This window comes from Zonotrichia leucophrys, chromosome 3 (assembly GCF_028769735.1).
Source record: "Zonotrichia leucophrys gambelii isolate GWCS_2022_RI chromosome 3, RI_Zleu_2.0, whole genome shotgun sequence".
Taxonomy (NCBI): domain Eukaryota; kingdom Metazoa; phylum Chordata; class Aves; order Passeriformes; family Passerellidae; genus Zonotrichia; species Zonotrichia leucophrys.
The window spans coordinates 102,118,992-102,133,977 of record NC_088172.1 but is presented as its reverse complement, the minus strand read 5'-3'; the positions used below and the strand labels follow the sequence as shown (position 1 = coordinate 102,133,977).

General features: G+C 45.7%; 2 protein-coding genes across 13 annotated transcripts in view; one reads left to right on the top strand and one right to left on the bottom strand.

The window, feature by feature from the left end:
- The window catches only part of RTN4 (reticulon 4), a 41,002-nt gene extending 39,623 nt beyond the window's left edge, over positions 1-1,379 (top strand). For all 5 annotated transcript variants that reach the window (XM_064709690.1, XM_064709692.1, XM_064709693.1 and 2 more), the window contains one exon: positions 301-1,379. In XM_064709690.1, coding sequence (XP_064565760.1) covers positions 301-343 — 43 coding nt within the window. In that variant the 3' untranslated portion in view covers positions 344-1,379. The remainder of the gene's footprint in view (positions 1-300) is intronic.
- Positions 1,380-1,387: 8 nt separating this feature from the next.
- The window catches only part of EML6 (EMAP like 6), a 91,816-nt gene continuing 78,217 nt past the window's right edge, over positions 1,388-14,986 (bottom strand). For 5 of the 8 annotated variants that reach the window (XM_064709682.1, XM_064709684.1, XM_064709686.1 and 2 more), the window contains 15 exons: positions 14,781-14,859; positions 13,673-13,802; positions 13,126-13,224; positions 11,966-11,986; positions 11,432-11,605; positions 10,551-10,759; positions 9,953-10,110; positions 9,227-9,341; positions 8,610-8,798; positions 7,458-7,630; positions 6,588-6,750; positions 5,997-6,100; positions 4,885-5,038; positions 4,604-4,704; positions 1,388-3,871 (listed from right to left, as the gene is read on the bottom strand). In XM_064709682.1, coding sequence (XP_064565752.1) covers positions 3,847-3,871; positions 4,604-4,704; positions 4,885-5,038; positions 5,997-6,100; positions 6,588-6,750; positions 7,458-7,630; positions 8,610-8,798; positions 9,227-9,341; positions 9,953-10,110; positions 10,551-10,759; positions 11,432-11,605; positions 11,966-11,986; positions 13,126-13,224; positions 13,673-13,802; positions 14,781-14,859 — 1,894 coding nt within the window. In that variant the 3' untranslated portion in view covers positions 1,388-3,846. The remainder of the gene's footprint in view (positions 3,872-4,603; positions 4,705-4,884; positions 5,039-5,996; positions 6,101-6,587; positions 6,751-7,457; positions 7,631-8,609; positions 8,799-9,226; positions 9,342-9,952; positions 10,111-10,550; positions 10,760-11,431; positions 11,606-11,965; positions 11,987-13,125; positions 13,225-13,672; positions 13,803-14,780; positions 14,860-14,986) is intronic. The other 3 variants (XM_064709687.1, XM_064709689.1, XM_064709685.1) reach the window with 2 other exon arrangements.

The window sequence follows — 14,986 nt, the reverse complement described above, 5'->3', positions numbered from 1 at the left end:
GAAAAGGTCTCAGACTCTGCACTGGTTAGGAAATGAGCTCCTGTATTGCTGATGCTGTACTGAAATGAGCCTCTGTTATTTCTAATAGAAGTCTGTGTATGTGAACCCATTAGTGAGAGCTGAGCCCCTCAGCAGGTGCAGGTGAGGGGGGAATGAGGAGTTCAGCAATGTCGCTGGGCTCTGCGTGCAAAGCTGTGTTGGGAGGGCTCTTTTCACACGTTGTGTTTTTAAGAGTCTGTTTAACCTTTCCTTTTTTGTTACTCAAACTTAGCTTTGTCTATTTTTTTTTTCCTCTTGCAGGATCCAAGCAAAGATCCCTGGGTTGAAGCGCAAAACTGAATAAAATAAACCTGAAGCAACTTATCAATAGGAAAGAAAGTTCATCTTTTAAGGGGGAAAATACTCATTGGATTTACATGGGGAGGGTCAGGGAATAGCAAACCCCTTGACATTGCAGTGCAATTTCACAGATCTTTATTTTTTAGCAACGCAGTGTTTGAGGAAAAATAACTGTTTTGACTGCCATGTGTTTCATCATCTTTAAGTATTGTAAGCTGCTATGTATGGATCTAAACTAATCATCTTTCCTTATCCTGTGTGCAGCACTGGCTAATACAAACGACTGAGACAGCTGTACATTTGCTTCAGCAGAGGTAGTTCCTGCTGCGTGCCCGAGGTGTAGAGCAGGTGGGGCAGAGGAGAACACTTCCCAGTTTGTGCACTGTGTATGGTCTGTGTAGATTGATGCAGATTTTCTAAAATGAGATGTTTTAGAAGAATATACCAGTTTAGCAAGTTTTGAAAAATCTTGCCTTTTTGGTATGAGTATAGCTGTATTGTGATTTTGTTTTATCAATTGCCAATATATATATATATATATATATATGTGTTTCACAAAGCTTAGATCTTTCAGCTGCTCCACAGTGCTTTGTACTTCAGAGAACTGACTGAGGCCTGGACGAGCTCCAGAGCACACAAGCTTGAGAAACTAAAAAGTCTCTGTAAACACTGGCATCTGTTGGAAACAACAAAAGAGAAATGAACAAAGAACCTCCACACAGAGTAAAAGAAACTTACAGCATACACTTTGTTGCACAAACGTACAGTAGTTGATCTTGAGCAAATAATTCTCCAGCTTTCAGACTCTGATAATCTGTGGACCGAGTATCTAATGCTGCAAATGTTGTTTGGAAACTTAAAGCCCTGTCCTGTTATGCAAGAAAATGATAAGTGAAAATTTATACACTTGCAGTTTGAGCTGTACTGAACTAAGTCTGTGGAATGCATTGTGAAATGTAAAAAAAAAATCCCAACAAAAAAGGAAAAAAAAACCAACCCCAAAACCCCAAGTATCAATAAAGCTTATAGACATAAAATGATACCAGTATTTGGCTTTCTTGAGGCAAGTTTAATATATTTGTGTTTATTTGAAGTTCCTTGTGATAAATTTCCATTGTCCATGGTGGTGGCAGTAGTGTCCGAGTAGAGCGGGTGCAGGGTGGGTTTGTCACGGTCCCTTTTCTTCCTCTGCAGCCTGGAGGAGCTGCTCAGGGAGCTCCAGAGGTGTTGGGTCTTGGAGGTTTGAGACAGGAATGGTTGATGCCATTTTCAAGTTTGAAGGAAATAAGTCCCAATAATTTTTCCAGGTGTTGATTCTGATTTAAGAGCTGGACATTGCAAACTTGTGTACAAATTTATTTGAGATGCAGATTTTAACTGAATGGCATCTTGACCATTGAAAAATAGAAATTCATGCATTAATATTTCATTTTCCAGTAAAATACAGCATTACTTCTGAGCATTTTATACAGGAAGCCAGACCATAGAAACATACAAACCGTAGGTAAGTGTTTTCCTGACAGACACTATTGCTTGGAGATATTTCTCACATCACTGTTGATTAATTCATTCTGCCACACAACTGGTTTTGTTTGGGATACAATCAACGTGGAAGGAAGGCAAACATGAGTGGTACAACACAGGCAGAGGTGCTCACTGCTGGCACCACCTGACAGAACAGGATTTGACCCCGAAGGTTCTTTGAAAAAAAAAGACTGCATAGGGACTCGTACTGTGTATCTGACAAACTGCTCTGCTGTATAGTCATATAAGGCATTAATAAATTCAATTGTAAAAAAAAAAAGGTGATTCTTTGAGGTTGCTGAAGCACTTTGTGTGTTAAACAGACAGAATCCACTCCTTTAATGGGATGTTTTTGCTACTTTTCTGTGCAGTGGGCAGCAGAAACGGACTGGCAGGAAGGTTCCAGAGTTCAAAATCCTATTGTCCTGAACTGGGACTAAAGCACTATTGCTTTTCAGAGACTAAATGTAAGTGTAAATGTTTTATTTTGGCCTTTATTTCTTTTAATTAAGAAAGGTAATTTCAAAGTATGGGTGTTGTTCCATGCCCAGAATCTTGAATAGCAAAATACGTATTTAAGCTATTTCTTTTTAAACTTTCTCCAGTTCCACCCTCCCTTGAGTTTTTGTTTTTGACTAAATGTTCTAACAAAAAGTGAAGGGTTTGAGTTGCCTTTTGGGAGTATCTATCTGTCCATGGTTCCACTTTTCCACGTTGGCAGCTCTCCTCTAAATCAGCTGTCCCCCAGGCCAGGACAGGGGGCTCTGTGGGGTGAGGGAGAAGCAGGGACAGGGAGAGGAGCCCAGAGTCAGCCATGATGAGCTTTTCCCAAAAAACAAAAGCTGCATTTCCTGGCATTAGAGGATTTATGATTCACTTACAAGCAGCATAGACTGGCTGGAGGGCACACAGCCCTGCCATAGGGACATTCCAGGGATTCCTTTGGAGGCCTAGGATCCCCCTCCAGAACAGGAAAGAGGGAGTGATGGAGGCTTTCCCACCAGGCCAAGATTCTGGCTGGCCACTGCCTGTAGGAGTGTAAAGCACATTTTCCCAGAAAGGGGGAGCATGCAGGAACACTTGGGGAATGACTCCCTCAATCTTGTGTTCAAATGTCTTGAACCAAGTCTGTCCAAGCCCTCTCCTCTCACTCACTGCTGGAGTTCAGCCTGCACTGCTGGCTGCAGGAGCAGCTGCCCAGGAGCTGGAATGCCTCACTTGGCCTTCTGACAGCACAGAAACAGCAGGGAATTCACTTGTGAAGGTATTAAAAACCCAAAGCAGAAAACAGGGATCATGTAAGTACCCAGCTGGAAAAGGTGAGAATGGTTTAGCCCTCCTCTGGGTGAGAGTCATAGCACCGTGTGTGTGTGGAAAGCAGGTGGGGGGAGGCAAGGCTGCAGCCCAAACTACTAGAAAATTATTCCAAGGCACTTCATGGATAGAAAATTCTGCCAAATATATATATTTAAAAATAAAATGGACTTAAAAAAAAGGGATACTTTGTTCCTTCAATTAATGAAAGCTGAAGGGTTACCTCCCCCCTCCCCAGCCTGCTCATTAAATGCTCCCAGCTTTACTGAGTGCACCAAATTGGAGTTTGAAGCAGGTGTGGTTAAAACCCACCCACTTTTTGAACTTTGTTCAAGCCACAAATTAGGAAATTAAAGGGCCCAGCATTTTGTCAGCATTTTCTCCCTTTTCAGACATGGTTTGAACAACACAGTATTAGGCAAAAGCAGCTTTGTGAGTGAACTGTTCATCCCTTTGGGACCCCCAGGTTACCCTTCAAACCTCGGCTTCCTTCGCAAGGGTGTCGGGCTTTCCACGGCCAGCTCCCATTCCCTTTTGGTAGGTTGGGATGAGTGATCTGGAAATGTCAGCCTGCAGCAGGGCTGGGATTCCTGCAGCCAGGGGGGCATTCCTGGCTGTCCTGGCCAGCACAGCCCTCGCTGGGGCAGGACAGCAGCAGCCAGAGGCTCCTCAGAGGCAGCGCCACACAAACACACTGGGGAGACAGGAGGGACAGCAGGGATTGGCCGTGGGCACAGCCCAGTGAGACAGGAGCAGAAAATGAACACATTGGGTGTGTGAAGTACAGACTGTGTGTGTGAGAGAGAGAGAAGTGTACTGTGCACAGTTGCTCTGTCTGTAATGTGAGCACTATGTGTTGTATGTGCAGTGTGCGCAATGTGTGTGTGTGTGTGACACTGTGTGTGCACTCTATGTGTCTGTGTTTGTGTGTGTGCTGTGTGCCTATATTTGCTCTGCCTGTGCTCTGTGGGCAGTGTCTGTGTGTATGCAGTATCTAAGTATATCTTTGGGCATTTCTGTGTGCACTGTGTGTCTGTACATGCAGTGTGTGTGTGTGTCTGGGTGTATCTCTGTGTGTGCCCTGTGTATGTGTGTGCATGTACTGTGTCTGTGTGTGTCCCTGTGTGTATCCATGTCTGCATTATGGGCACACTGTGTGCCCATGTGTGTGCACATGTACCATGTGTGTGCAGTGCATTTGTGTGTGAGATGTGTCTGTGTGGCTCGTGTTAGTGTGGCTGTGTGGTGTCTGTGCATGTGCACACCCGTGTGGCTGTGTCCCTGTGTGTGTGTGTGAGTGTCCCTGGCTCTGTGTCCCTGTGTGTGTGTGTGTGCCTGGCTCTGTGTCCCTGTGTGTGTGTGTGTGTGAGTGTCCCTGGCTCTGTCCCTGTGTGTGTGAGTGTCCCAGGCAGCCCCAGCCCGTTACCTGCAGTCGTCCCCGCCGGTGCTCACCACGAACTTGTCGTCGTGCGAGAAGCGGATGTTGGTGACGTGCGCCGAGTGCCCGAAGTAGCGCTTGTGTTTGGCCTGTGGGACAGGAGAGAGCTCAGGGCTGGCACTGGCACAGCTCTGTGCCCACAGCCTGGCTGAGCCCAAGGCCTTTTCACTCCCTGGGGATGGACCCTGCTGCTGGGTGCTGTAACACCGAGTGCTGAGGGCTCTGGGAAAAGCAAAAGCTGCTCAGGTGAAAATAAGAGAGGCACTTACAAATTTCTCTGTGCATGGGAAGTCAAACAGCTTGACCAGCCCGAAGTCATCTCCTGTCACTATGTTCAGGCCAGCGTGGGTCACACAGGCACAGTTGACATCGGCTTTGTCTGCATTGCGTGGCCAGATCCCAATGACTTCGTCTCCAAGAATGCTGTTCCAAAATCAAGGTAAATAACATAGATTAGACCACAAGACTTAACTTGCTGTTGCTCTTCCACAGGGGGCTGAGCCAATACAGGTCAGTAATAAAAAACTGCTGCATTTAAAATAAAATTGTCCCTTTACATGATTGCCCTGAGCTCATCATGGAGACCAGCACACTAATACATCATTTTTACGTGATTCTTAAACAATCTCTATCCATCAATCCTTAGGTTTATTTCCCATGAAACCACTGGCATCATTCTACACCAGCACCTTGTGCAGCTCTGGTCTCTATAAGCCTTCCCCCAGGATTCCTGACTGCACTGTTCTCTATGCTGTGAGTTCCCAATGTCCATTTGTTCTCAGAAATAGGTGTTCTACCCTGGCTTCAGCTCTCTGTAATCATTTACCCACAGAGTCACTGCCAGAGGCAGCTGCCCCTCCCACCAGCTGTCAGGAGGCCTCTGAAATGGGAATTAGGGGCAGATTTTTATGCCAGCAGAGCAGTCAGAGCAGGAGGATTCTCATTTACCTTCTCCCAGCCCTGCCTGGTTGTCAGCTCTGCCTTTGGCCTGTCCCACTTCTCACAGGAAGAGCGAGCACAGCCACAGTTCTGCACTGCTGGGGCAGATTCCTGTGTTCATCCACATCAGGAAATCCATTTCAGTGACACTCAGAACTCCTCCACACAATCAGTGCAGGTTTCCAGGCCTCCTGTGCTGCTGTGGGACAAGGCTGCCCGGAGTGGCAATGAGCCACTGTGGCTCTGTGACAGCCCCCAGTGTAATTAACAGCACTAATTACTACAGCCACCAAACAGCCAGAGCTGTAAAACCCCAAGGGTGTCACAGGAGCTCTGGAGAAGCAGAGCCTGGGGGTGCTGGCAGGTTTGCCGGGCCCTGGGGACACCTCAGCACTGACACCCCAAACCTGTGACTGATCCCAGTGCTCCCCTTGGCTGTTACCTGGTCCACGTGGCCCAGGTGATTTTCTCTATGACTGCAGGGTCTGTGATTTGCTTTCCCAGGGGCACCTCGTGAACCTGACGCTTGTAGGCACCTGTGGATACCTGAAAGTGGGAAAGGAAAAACCTGGAGGCTGCTATAAACACATTGCTTTCTTCAAAATTTCCAACAGTCTCACCAGGTTAATCAGCAATTAAACATCTAGGACAACATTTCTCTTTTTTCCTCATAATCTGGAATTCATCACATGCTATATAAAGGAATAACAATGTTACAGGATGGAAGGAGATGCTCTCATGCAGAGCTGACAGATTTTCTCTCACTTCTATACTTTATCTCAACATAATTTTACTAAATCAGAAATACTTCTGAATGAGACCCCTTCAAATTAACACTTTAATTAAAACAACTGAGCTCTCACCCAGCTCCCAGCCTCAGGGAGGAAGGGAAAGGCTTTCATATGGTTATAATCCACAATTTCTCTTTCAGCATTGACCTGGGATACAGCTTTGCCCTTAGCACAGCTGGAGCCTGCACCTCGTTATGGTGGCCCAATAAACCTGAGGGCTCCAGGGGCCATCCCAGACATACCTGGATGTACCTGCTGTCTGCAGAGAAATCCATCTGAATGACAAAACTGGCAATGTCCTTGCAGTAGCCAATTCGGTTCAGGGTTGTGCCTTGAGTGAGATCATAAAAATCCACAGTATGTTCTTGTGAGCCCACTGCCAAAAACCTGTTATCTGGGCTGATCCTAGGCAATAAAACATGGAGTGGGGATGTCACTGGCTGTTTTGGTGCAAGATTTGCTTTTGCTTCTCATGCTAATGTGACAGTAATCTTTTTAAATGAAAAACACAAAAAACCTTCCATCAACAGCAAGACTGAACCTAAACCAAAACTTGATGCTTAAGAGAAGAGGAAAACTCAGGATATCTGTGACAGAGGACAGGGTTAAATGGAATACTGGGAAGGAATTGTTGCCTGTGAGGGTGGTCAGGCACAGGCCCAGGTTCCCCAGAGAAGCTGTGGCTGTCCCACAACTGGAAGTGTTGAAAGCTAGGTTGGACAGGGCTTGGAGCAAGCTGGGACAGTGGGAGGTGTCCCTGCCATGGCAAGGGGTGGGACTGGATGGGCTTTAAGGTCCCTTCCAACCCAGACCATTCCACGACTCTATTCTGTATTGTGTATGGTTAAACGATGCTAATATTGCACTTGCATAAAGGCACAGCACAGTGTGCAGAGCAACACCAATCCTCTGGAGTCAGCAACAGGAACTGCAATTTGGAGAATTAATTCCCATAATTGCAGCTGTGCAGGGTGGCTGGAACTGAATTAAAGCCCCACCACAGAGCCCTTCACCAGCTCACACAGGTTCCAACCAACACAGACTCACAAATCCCCCTGGCACTCCATGGCCGTTCCCTCGAGGCAGGGCTGTGTATTCTGAGCGCCCCCTACCTGATGTCCTGAATTGCAGATTTCCTGTCCCGTTTCTTGCCCCAGACCTTGAGGCTGTTGACCAGCAGGAGCACGAACTCGCCGTTCCTCATGCCGATGGCCACCATCTCCCCGTCGGGGCTGTAGGCGGCGCAGCGCGCGGGGTGCCCCAGGCTCACCTTGTTCACCAGCTTCTGCAGGGACACAGAGCAGGCTCACACCTCCCCAGAGCTTCCAAACACAAAGTACAGAACCTGCTTAATTCAAAACAAATCCACTCTGTTTCCCTCTAAACATAAACCTGAAATGTCACACCGAGACTCACATCCCACCAGGCATATGTCGCTAAGCAGGCTTCAAAATAGAGATGTGATTTGGATGGGGGTTCATGTTTGCATTATTTTGTAGACTGACATCGAGTTTCACACCAGAAAAGGGACTATTTAGCAGAACAAGCTGAAAAATCTATTTCCTAATTTGTTTCAAAGTGACTTTGACATCTTCAACAACTGCTGATTGGCACAGAGCTCTCCCATTTCATTTGGTACAAGGAAATGTCCTCGAAAGCTCTTGCATTTTCACCCAGCTGGTTGTATTTATAATTGAGTAATTTTCCTCATTAAAAATTATCCTGTTAGCTCAGGTAACAAGCTTTTGCAAAGGTTTATGCTGGCCAAAATGAGCTGAAAACTTCCTGGTGGCTTTTTTTTTTTTCATGTTTTATCTGTTGTTTTTAACAAATGGTTGTTGTTAGTCAATTTGACTTGCAAAAATCCCTGAGGCAACATGCAGCGTTCCAAAGGAAGGCTCTGAGGAAGAGGGAGCTGTGCCTGCCAGGAAGGCAGAATGATGGGCAGGGGCTGTGTGTGTGTGACAGCACAGTCTGTGTCACCCAGACAGGCAATGTGGGATTAAAATGCTTCCTTGATCCCCCAGCCTGCAGATTTGGATCAAAATAAACAATGCCCAACAAGAGGCACTCCATGAGCAGGTGTGCTGGTGAATCCCTACATTCCTCTGGGAGTGCTGGTGCCAAACATGACCAAAACCTGCTCAGGACAGAGGCAAACCCCTGCTCTCATTCCAGGGCTACTCAAAAGCACAGCTGGAAAAATGGATGCTTGGATAAAAAGCTCATTTTTAATCCCAGACTTTCACATTCACAGTACTCACTTTGTCCGACAGGTCCCAGATCCTGGCTGTTCCGTCGTTGCTTGCAGAGATAAAGATGTCTTTGGAGGGGTGAGTTGCCAAGCCCCAGATTTCCCCTTCCATGTGACAGTCAATTAACAAGTTAGAAGCAGCATTTTTTTCTCCTACTTCAAGGATTTCTCCATCTTTTGTTCCCACTAAGATTTTCCCCTGTTTGTAGGCAAAGAAAAGGAGTGGAGAGAGGTGGTCAGTGTAACAGTAACTGCCACGGTTTAAACTGCCAGAGCTTCCTTGGGAAATACTTGGAAAAAGCATAAACACATTAAGCTTGTAATTGGTAATGGCTACTTGACTGGAAATATAAAACACCATTCCTCAGTGGTGCTTTTCTCAAGGAACGTGTCAAAATGAAATAGAGTCCATCCCCTGAGCACTCGGCTGGACAGGCCCCACCCTGTGCAGCATCGCTGCTCCTTTCTCATGCACAATTTAAACACATGCACCAAGACAAATGCTTCTGTTATTTCCACTGTGTTCCACTTCTCCCAGTCTCAGCAGCTCCCAGTGGGGTTTTGTGGCTTTAAAGAGCAGCAGCAGCTCAGGAGGAGCTGAGCTGTGCCCGTGCCCCGCGCTCTCACCTTGCCGCGGCACACGGAGCGCACGCACTCGATGAGCTGCCCGGTCTCCAGCTGGAAGGCTCGGCACCGCTTCATCTCCTGGTCCCACAGCTTCACTGCTCCCCCCTCCTTCGTGCTGCAAAGGAGCCCTGCTGTTACCTGCTGCCTCCTTCACACATGGAAATCCCACCAGCAGTTTTCTGCCTACATCACTAAACACCCACTGACCCACTCTCCACTCCATATCGTTATTATGGTGCAATGGGAAGTAAATAATAAAAATTAAATGCTTTCACACTTCGTGTTTAAACAGCACCATAATTTTTACAAACCAAACTGCTCTCTTGCCACATATCTCAAATCTGTTTCTTGGCCAATCTGTTTCTTGTGGTAATCCCAAGACCCACAGCATCTCCAGTGGGAGAGGCTGGCTGTAGTTTGACAGGACTAACGAATGAAGAGAACTCCACTCATGGCAGGAGCTCAGGCAATAAGAGTTTATCCAGGTGTTTGGAACAGTTCCAAAGAGGGTCAGCATCTCCTGCCACATAACATGTGCCACTGTGACCCCCAAGTATCCTCCTTTAGTCCTTCGCTTACTGAGCCACCTGGGCAGGTTATGCACAACTGAGAGTGAAGCTGCTACAGCACAGAGACCACTGATCCCTGGGCTGCTGGATAAGTAACAAAACAAAAAGCACACAAGGGAGACAGAAGCTGGCACTCTGGGAAGGTGCTGTGTCTTACGGCCTCTCCTTCCCTCCAGTGACGATGAGCCCGTCCCGCAGAGTGGTGTACATGGTGAACACGGGTCCTGTGTGAGCCTTGGCCACCAGCCTGACCAGGAAATGATCCTTCCACACGTACACATCTCCATTTATGGCACCAGTGAACGTCAGGTTATTCTGCAACACACAGCAGCAATCTCTGACACAGCCCTCACCTCGGCATCTGTGTTCAGCTTCAAGTAAAATCCTTTAAATTAAATTTAAAAGTTTTTAACGACCACACTGGATTGTCACCGTTGGTGGTATCACTGGCACGTGTCACATTAAATATGATACAGGAAATAACAGATCAAGTTTAAGCTAAACAGATAAATAACCAGCAAAGTGTAAAAAAAAAAGGCAAAAAAAAGACCCAGGGCAGTAGGTGTGCTCAGAGATTAATAGAAGACATTCACCCAACTGTGCTCAGGAAATTCAGGGAAGGATCTCAAGGTGCACAGGTTTTAAATCCACATTTCACTAACGAGCACTGGGTTGGATTTCAGCAAGGAAAACTGACCCTTGCAGGTTTGATACAAAGGTAATGTAAAATCCTGCAGCAGGTAATTTGAACTCACTGCTCCAAAGGCAACAGAGAGCATGGTTTGCATTTTGGCATCTTCCATGGAACCAATGACTCCTTTCTTGTAGAGCAAAGCGCTGCCAGCCAAGGTCCAGAACTTCATGTGTTTGACCCCCACGGACACGAACTGAGTGTCGGAGTCGGGGCGGAACTCCACAACGAAGATCCTCTCCAGGTGTCCTCCCCTGCTGGCAACTTTAGCCCCTGGTTTAATGAGGAAAGGATGAAAACAAAGCTGAATTCACCTGAGGAATTAAGCTCTGATATGATTTTATCAAATAAATTGAGCTGGTATTGGATTAGAGATCTGTGCCCCAGATGCTGACAGCTGCAAATCCCAGCACTGTTTAGTGTATCAAACATTTTAATGCAATTCCCAATGTCCCTGGTTATTCCATTGCATCCCATGGATTTAGGAAATGCAGATTTAAGGCCTTCAGAGCACAGTCTGTCTCCTGGGTGAGTGAAATAACACAGAAATGTTGGCTGTCATCTGGTGAAAAATGCACAGGGACATACTCATGAGCTGAGGCACTTTTCTTCTCCCCTCCATCATTTCCAAAGAGATAGGCTTTTGGGAAGTAATTTCTAGAAAAGAATTATCTCCATCACAGTACTTGAAGTGTTTTAGGGAAGAAAAGGAATAGTTTCCCTTAATTTAATGTAATTTTATGTTAAGCATCATTCTTTCCTTAATTTCCACTTACAACAGGTTTTTAAAACTTATCTTCCTGTTCATATTTTTAGCCCTTCGCCATCTTTAACTGACTAACTGGGATAGAGTGGGGAGACAAAACTCCAAAGCCTTGAAAGTCAAAGCCAGTGACTGTGGCCAGCTCTGTGAGGCTGAAGGACCACGGTTTGCCCTGTCTGTACCTTCCTGCCACCTCCAGACAGTGATGGTGTGCTCTGGGTCCACTCCCACCGACACCAGCAGTTTGCCCGTGGCGCTGAAGTTCACGTAATTGACGCCTTTGGTGTGGAAGCAGCGCAGCATGGAGAGGGTTTGCTTGCTCATGGCATCCCAAATGTGAATTGTGGGGGTTGTACCTGCGGGCAGAGAGAGCCATGGAAAGAGAATTAATTCTGGAAAGCTTCAGTGCAATCCAGGCATTTGTCAAGAACATTTAACCTGAACAGACATTAGTTGGGGGTTTGGATTTGTTTGAAGATTAGCACTAGTGGGAAACAAAGAGAAACCAAAATAGCTTGCAAAACACAGGGAGGGGGAATCATTGTAGTCCATGGAGTCAGACAGGTTCTAAAAGAACAACAGAACATTCATGAAGAGCCTCATGCAAAAGAAATTGCCTGCAGATGTTTCACTTGTATCCATGGTTCACACAGATACAACGAGGCAACATGGAACTCAACAGGACTCTGCTAAATTCACACACAAACCAGCCTTACCTGGGAATTCTGTCATGTCACCTGCATTGTGAGAGCAATGGCAAATGAGGAAGCACCAAGGGAAAACAATAGGTGAAATAAGTCATGTGAAGTGCCAGCATCAGCACCAAAAGGAAAACAAAATTAAAAACTTGGAAATGGATATGGATTAAATCAAGAAAACAAGTAAGCAGGAATATTGTTGAACTTTTTGGGTATATTGGCTTTTATACACAAATATTGCAACAATATTTAGTACTTTTAAGTTTTAAAAATGGTATCTAAAAGAAATGTTACAGGCATGCAGGTTTTAACAATTATTAAATTCAAAAGTGAAGTGAATCTCTAGTTATACAAAATACCAAATCAAACTCAGAAGCATTCATCTCCTGAGGCCTAGGAAAAGGATTTTTAGCCTTTTCCATGTCCCAGAAATTGGTGTTTTGCACAGCTCTGGCACCACATGCAGGTTGGGTGCTCCCTCCACATTCCAGCTGCAGTGACCATGCTCAGGACAGGCAGACAGGGTTTGTGTTTGTCACTGTGCTCATCATCAACATTCCCTGCCCCTGTCCTCAAGTTATGGATTCCATTATCCTTCCAGAACAAGCTGAGACATTCTGACCCCATTCTCCTCCATAAAGTGAATTATTTCAGCTTTAGGCTGAGGGGCAGCAGATCCTTCTCAAGGCTTGGGACAACCCAAGCAATCCTGCATTTCCCATGCAATGTTTACTCCTGCAGGACCCTCCATGTAAACAATAAACACACAAAACCCATGTATCAGTGGTTTCTCAGCTGTCCCCTAACTCCTGCTGAGATCTCTCTCTGTTTCTGCCTTTTCTGTACAGCTCCTGCATTCCTGCAGAGAAAATGATGCTCATTGTATTCTCACTGCTAAACACTGCCTTGGACACAGGAAGGAAAGAAGGAACTCTATAAATCAGATTATTGAGATGATTAGGCTGTTTATCAAAGCTTGCCTTCTGAAATATGATTACACTCCAATTAACTCTAAAATCCAATCACTCACAATCAGAGACGGAACTGAAACAGTAAGAAATCCCTGGAGCTTGATTACTTCTTCCAAATCAAACAAGCAGTAGAATTGCCCCCAGAAGAGCCCCAGATCCAGCAGTGCCCTGAGAGCTGGGAGTGCAGCTTTGCTGGGGGTCACGTACCGATCTGGCTGGTGGCCACCACGTTCTTGTACTTGGGGTGCTGGTTCACTGTCAGGCACAGGATGTCATCTGTGTGCTCCAGGTAGAAGCTCTGGCTACCTAAGGCCATCCAAAGAGCATTTCAGTCCCCACAGCACCAAGGAAGAGCCACCACAGAAGCACAGATTATTTGGGCAGCTGCTAAAACTCTGCAGGGGATGGGGGGGGTCACTAAGGCTGCTCTGCCCCCATTCCCAGGCACCATTCCCAAATGCACTATGGACACAACCATCAACACACACAGGGGGATACCAAAGCAATATCTGGGAAATTATCTATATAGCCAGGGAATCAGCAAAGCCCTCCCAAGGAAAGGGGCCCAGAAAGGACAGATGGGGCCATCCTTGTTTCCCAGCCCACAGGCCAGAGGCTGTCCTAGGACTCGAGTACCCAAAGGCCTTCCCAAAGTTTCCCAAACATAGGATGATTAAAAAGTTCAAATTTCCAATCAAAAATATTTTCCTTATCAAGCTATTTTATCTCCAGGTATTTTTTCAAGTGGAGTTACCAGTGGAGAGGTTTTGGACAATGCCTGCTGCAGCTGTGTGGAAAATGATGTCAGCACCATCGTTCAGGTAATGGAGGTTGTTGCGACAGTCAAACCCTCTGTACCCAAACACGTGGTCTAAGGCCAGCTCCTGCTCCAGGAAAACAAAGAGAACAAGAGTGAAACTGAAGAAAAAACAACATTTCAGAGCCTGGACCACTTAAGGACAATTCTAAATTACACAAACAGAAATATCTTGTGGAGGCCATAGAATAACAAAATAATAATTACTTATCCCCACTCTGCTCATTTATTGAGGCATAACAATATCAGAGGCTATCAACAACCTTTAATTGGTCAACTAAAGTATTGCACTTATATTATTTTCTTTTTTTAATTATTCAGAGGACCATAAATGCCCTGGTTCTGTAAATTCCTACTCCAAACAGATACAACTCACAGAACAGGTTGGATTTTATTGCTCTTCCCATCACAGTTTAATATTTATACAGGGCATCAGATGTTTTAAAGAAGCTATCTGCAGAGTTTTCAAAAATCATTCTCATAAACTACCAAATTTCCACAGACCAAATTCTGACCTTAAAGTCCTTAGAGGAAGCCAGGGCAAGCTATCAGTAACTCTGTAATTAAGACATTATTCAGAGGTGTAATTGCAGCTTACAATGAGCAGTTGCCAAGGAAATTCCCTCCAGGAACCCAGCATGGTTAATGGATTGTTGGTAGAGCTGCCTTGGAGCCCTGAATCCCAACTTAATGACTGCCCCAAACACAATCACAGCTCACTGGGAACAATCCCAATTAGCCACAGACCAAGTGCTGCAAGTGGTCCACAAAATATTCCTGGTTCTGCCTCTTATGTGGGAATCCAAAAAGTTGTGTGGGGAGAAAGGGAAGTTCCAAAGTCAATGAGTAAATTCCATCATTCAAAATCCCACAGAGGGTTTTTCCTGGGCCAAAGTTCTGGATGTATTTCCCTTTGGGGTTGAGCAGGGAGCATGGGAATGCACAGACTCTGTGATTTACCTGCCCTTCACTGAGAGACAAACAGGGGTGGATTTCACCCAGCACATGTTACTTTCAAAGAAATAGAAAAGATATGAATTCTGACCTCAACCAGTTTCTTTTTTTTGTTGACATTGTTCTTTTGCAGTTTCTCAGGCTGAGGAGCAGCTCTGCTCACGGGTGGCCTGAAAAGAACATTTAAAAAAGGAGACAATTGATATATTTGAAAGTTAAACACAACCTTCAAAACCACAGCATGTGTGAGCAGCAAATGGACAGTTACCCCTGTATGAGCTTTTTCAGAGTTGTACA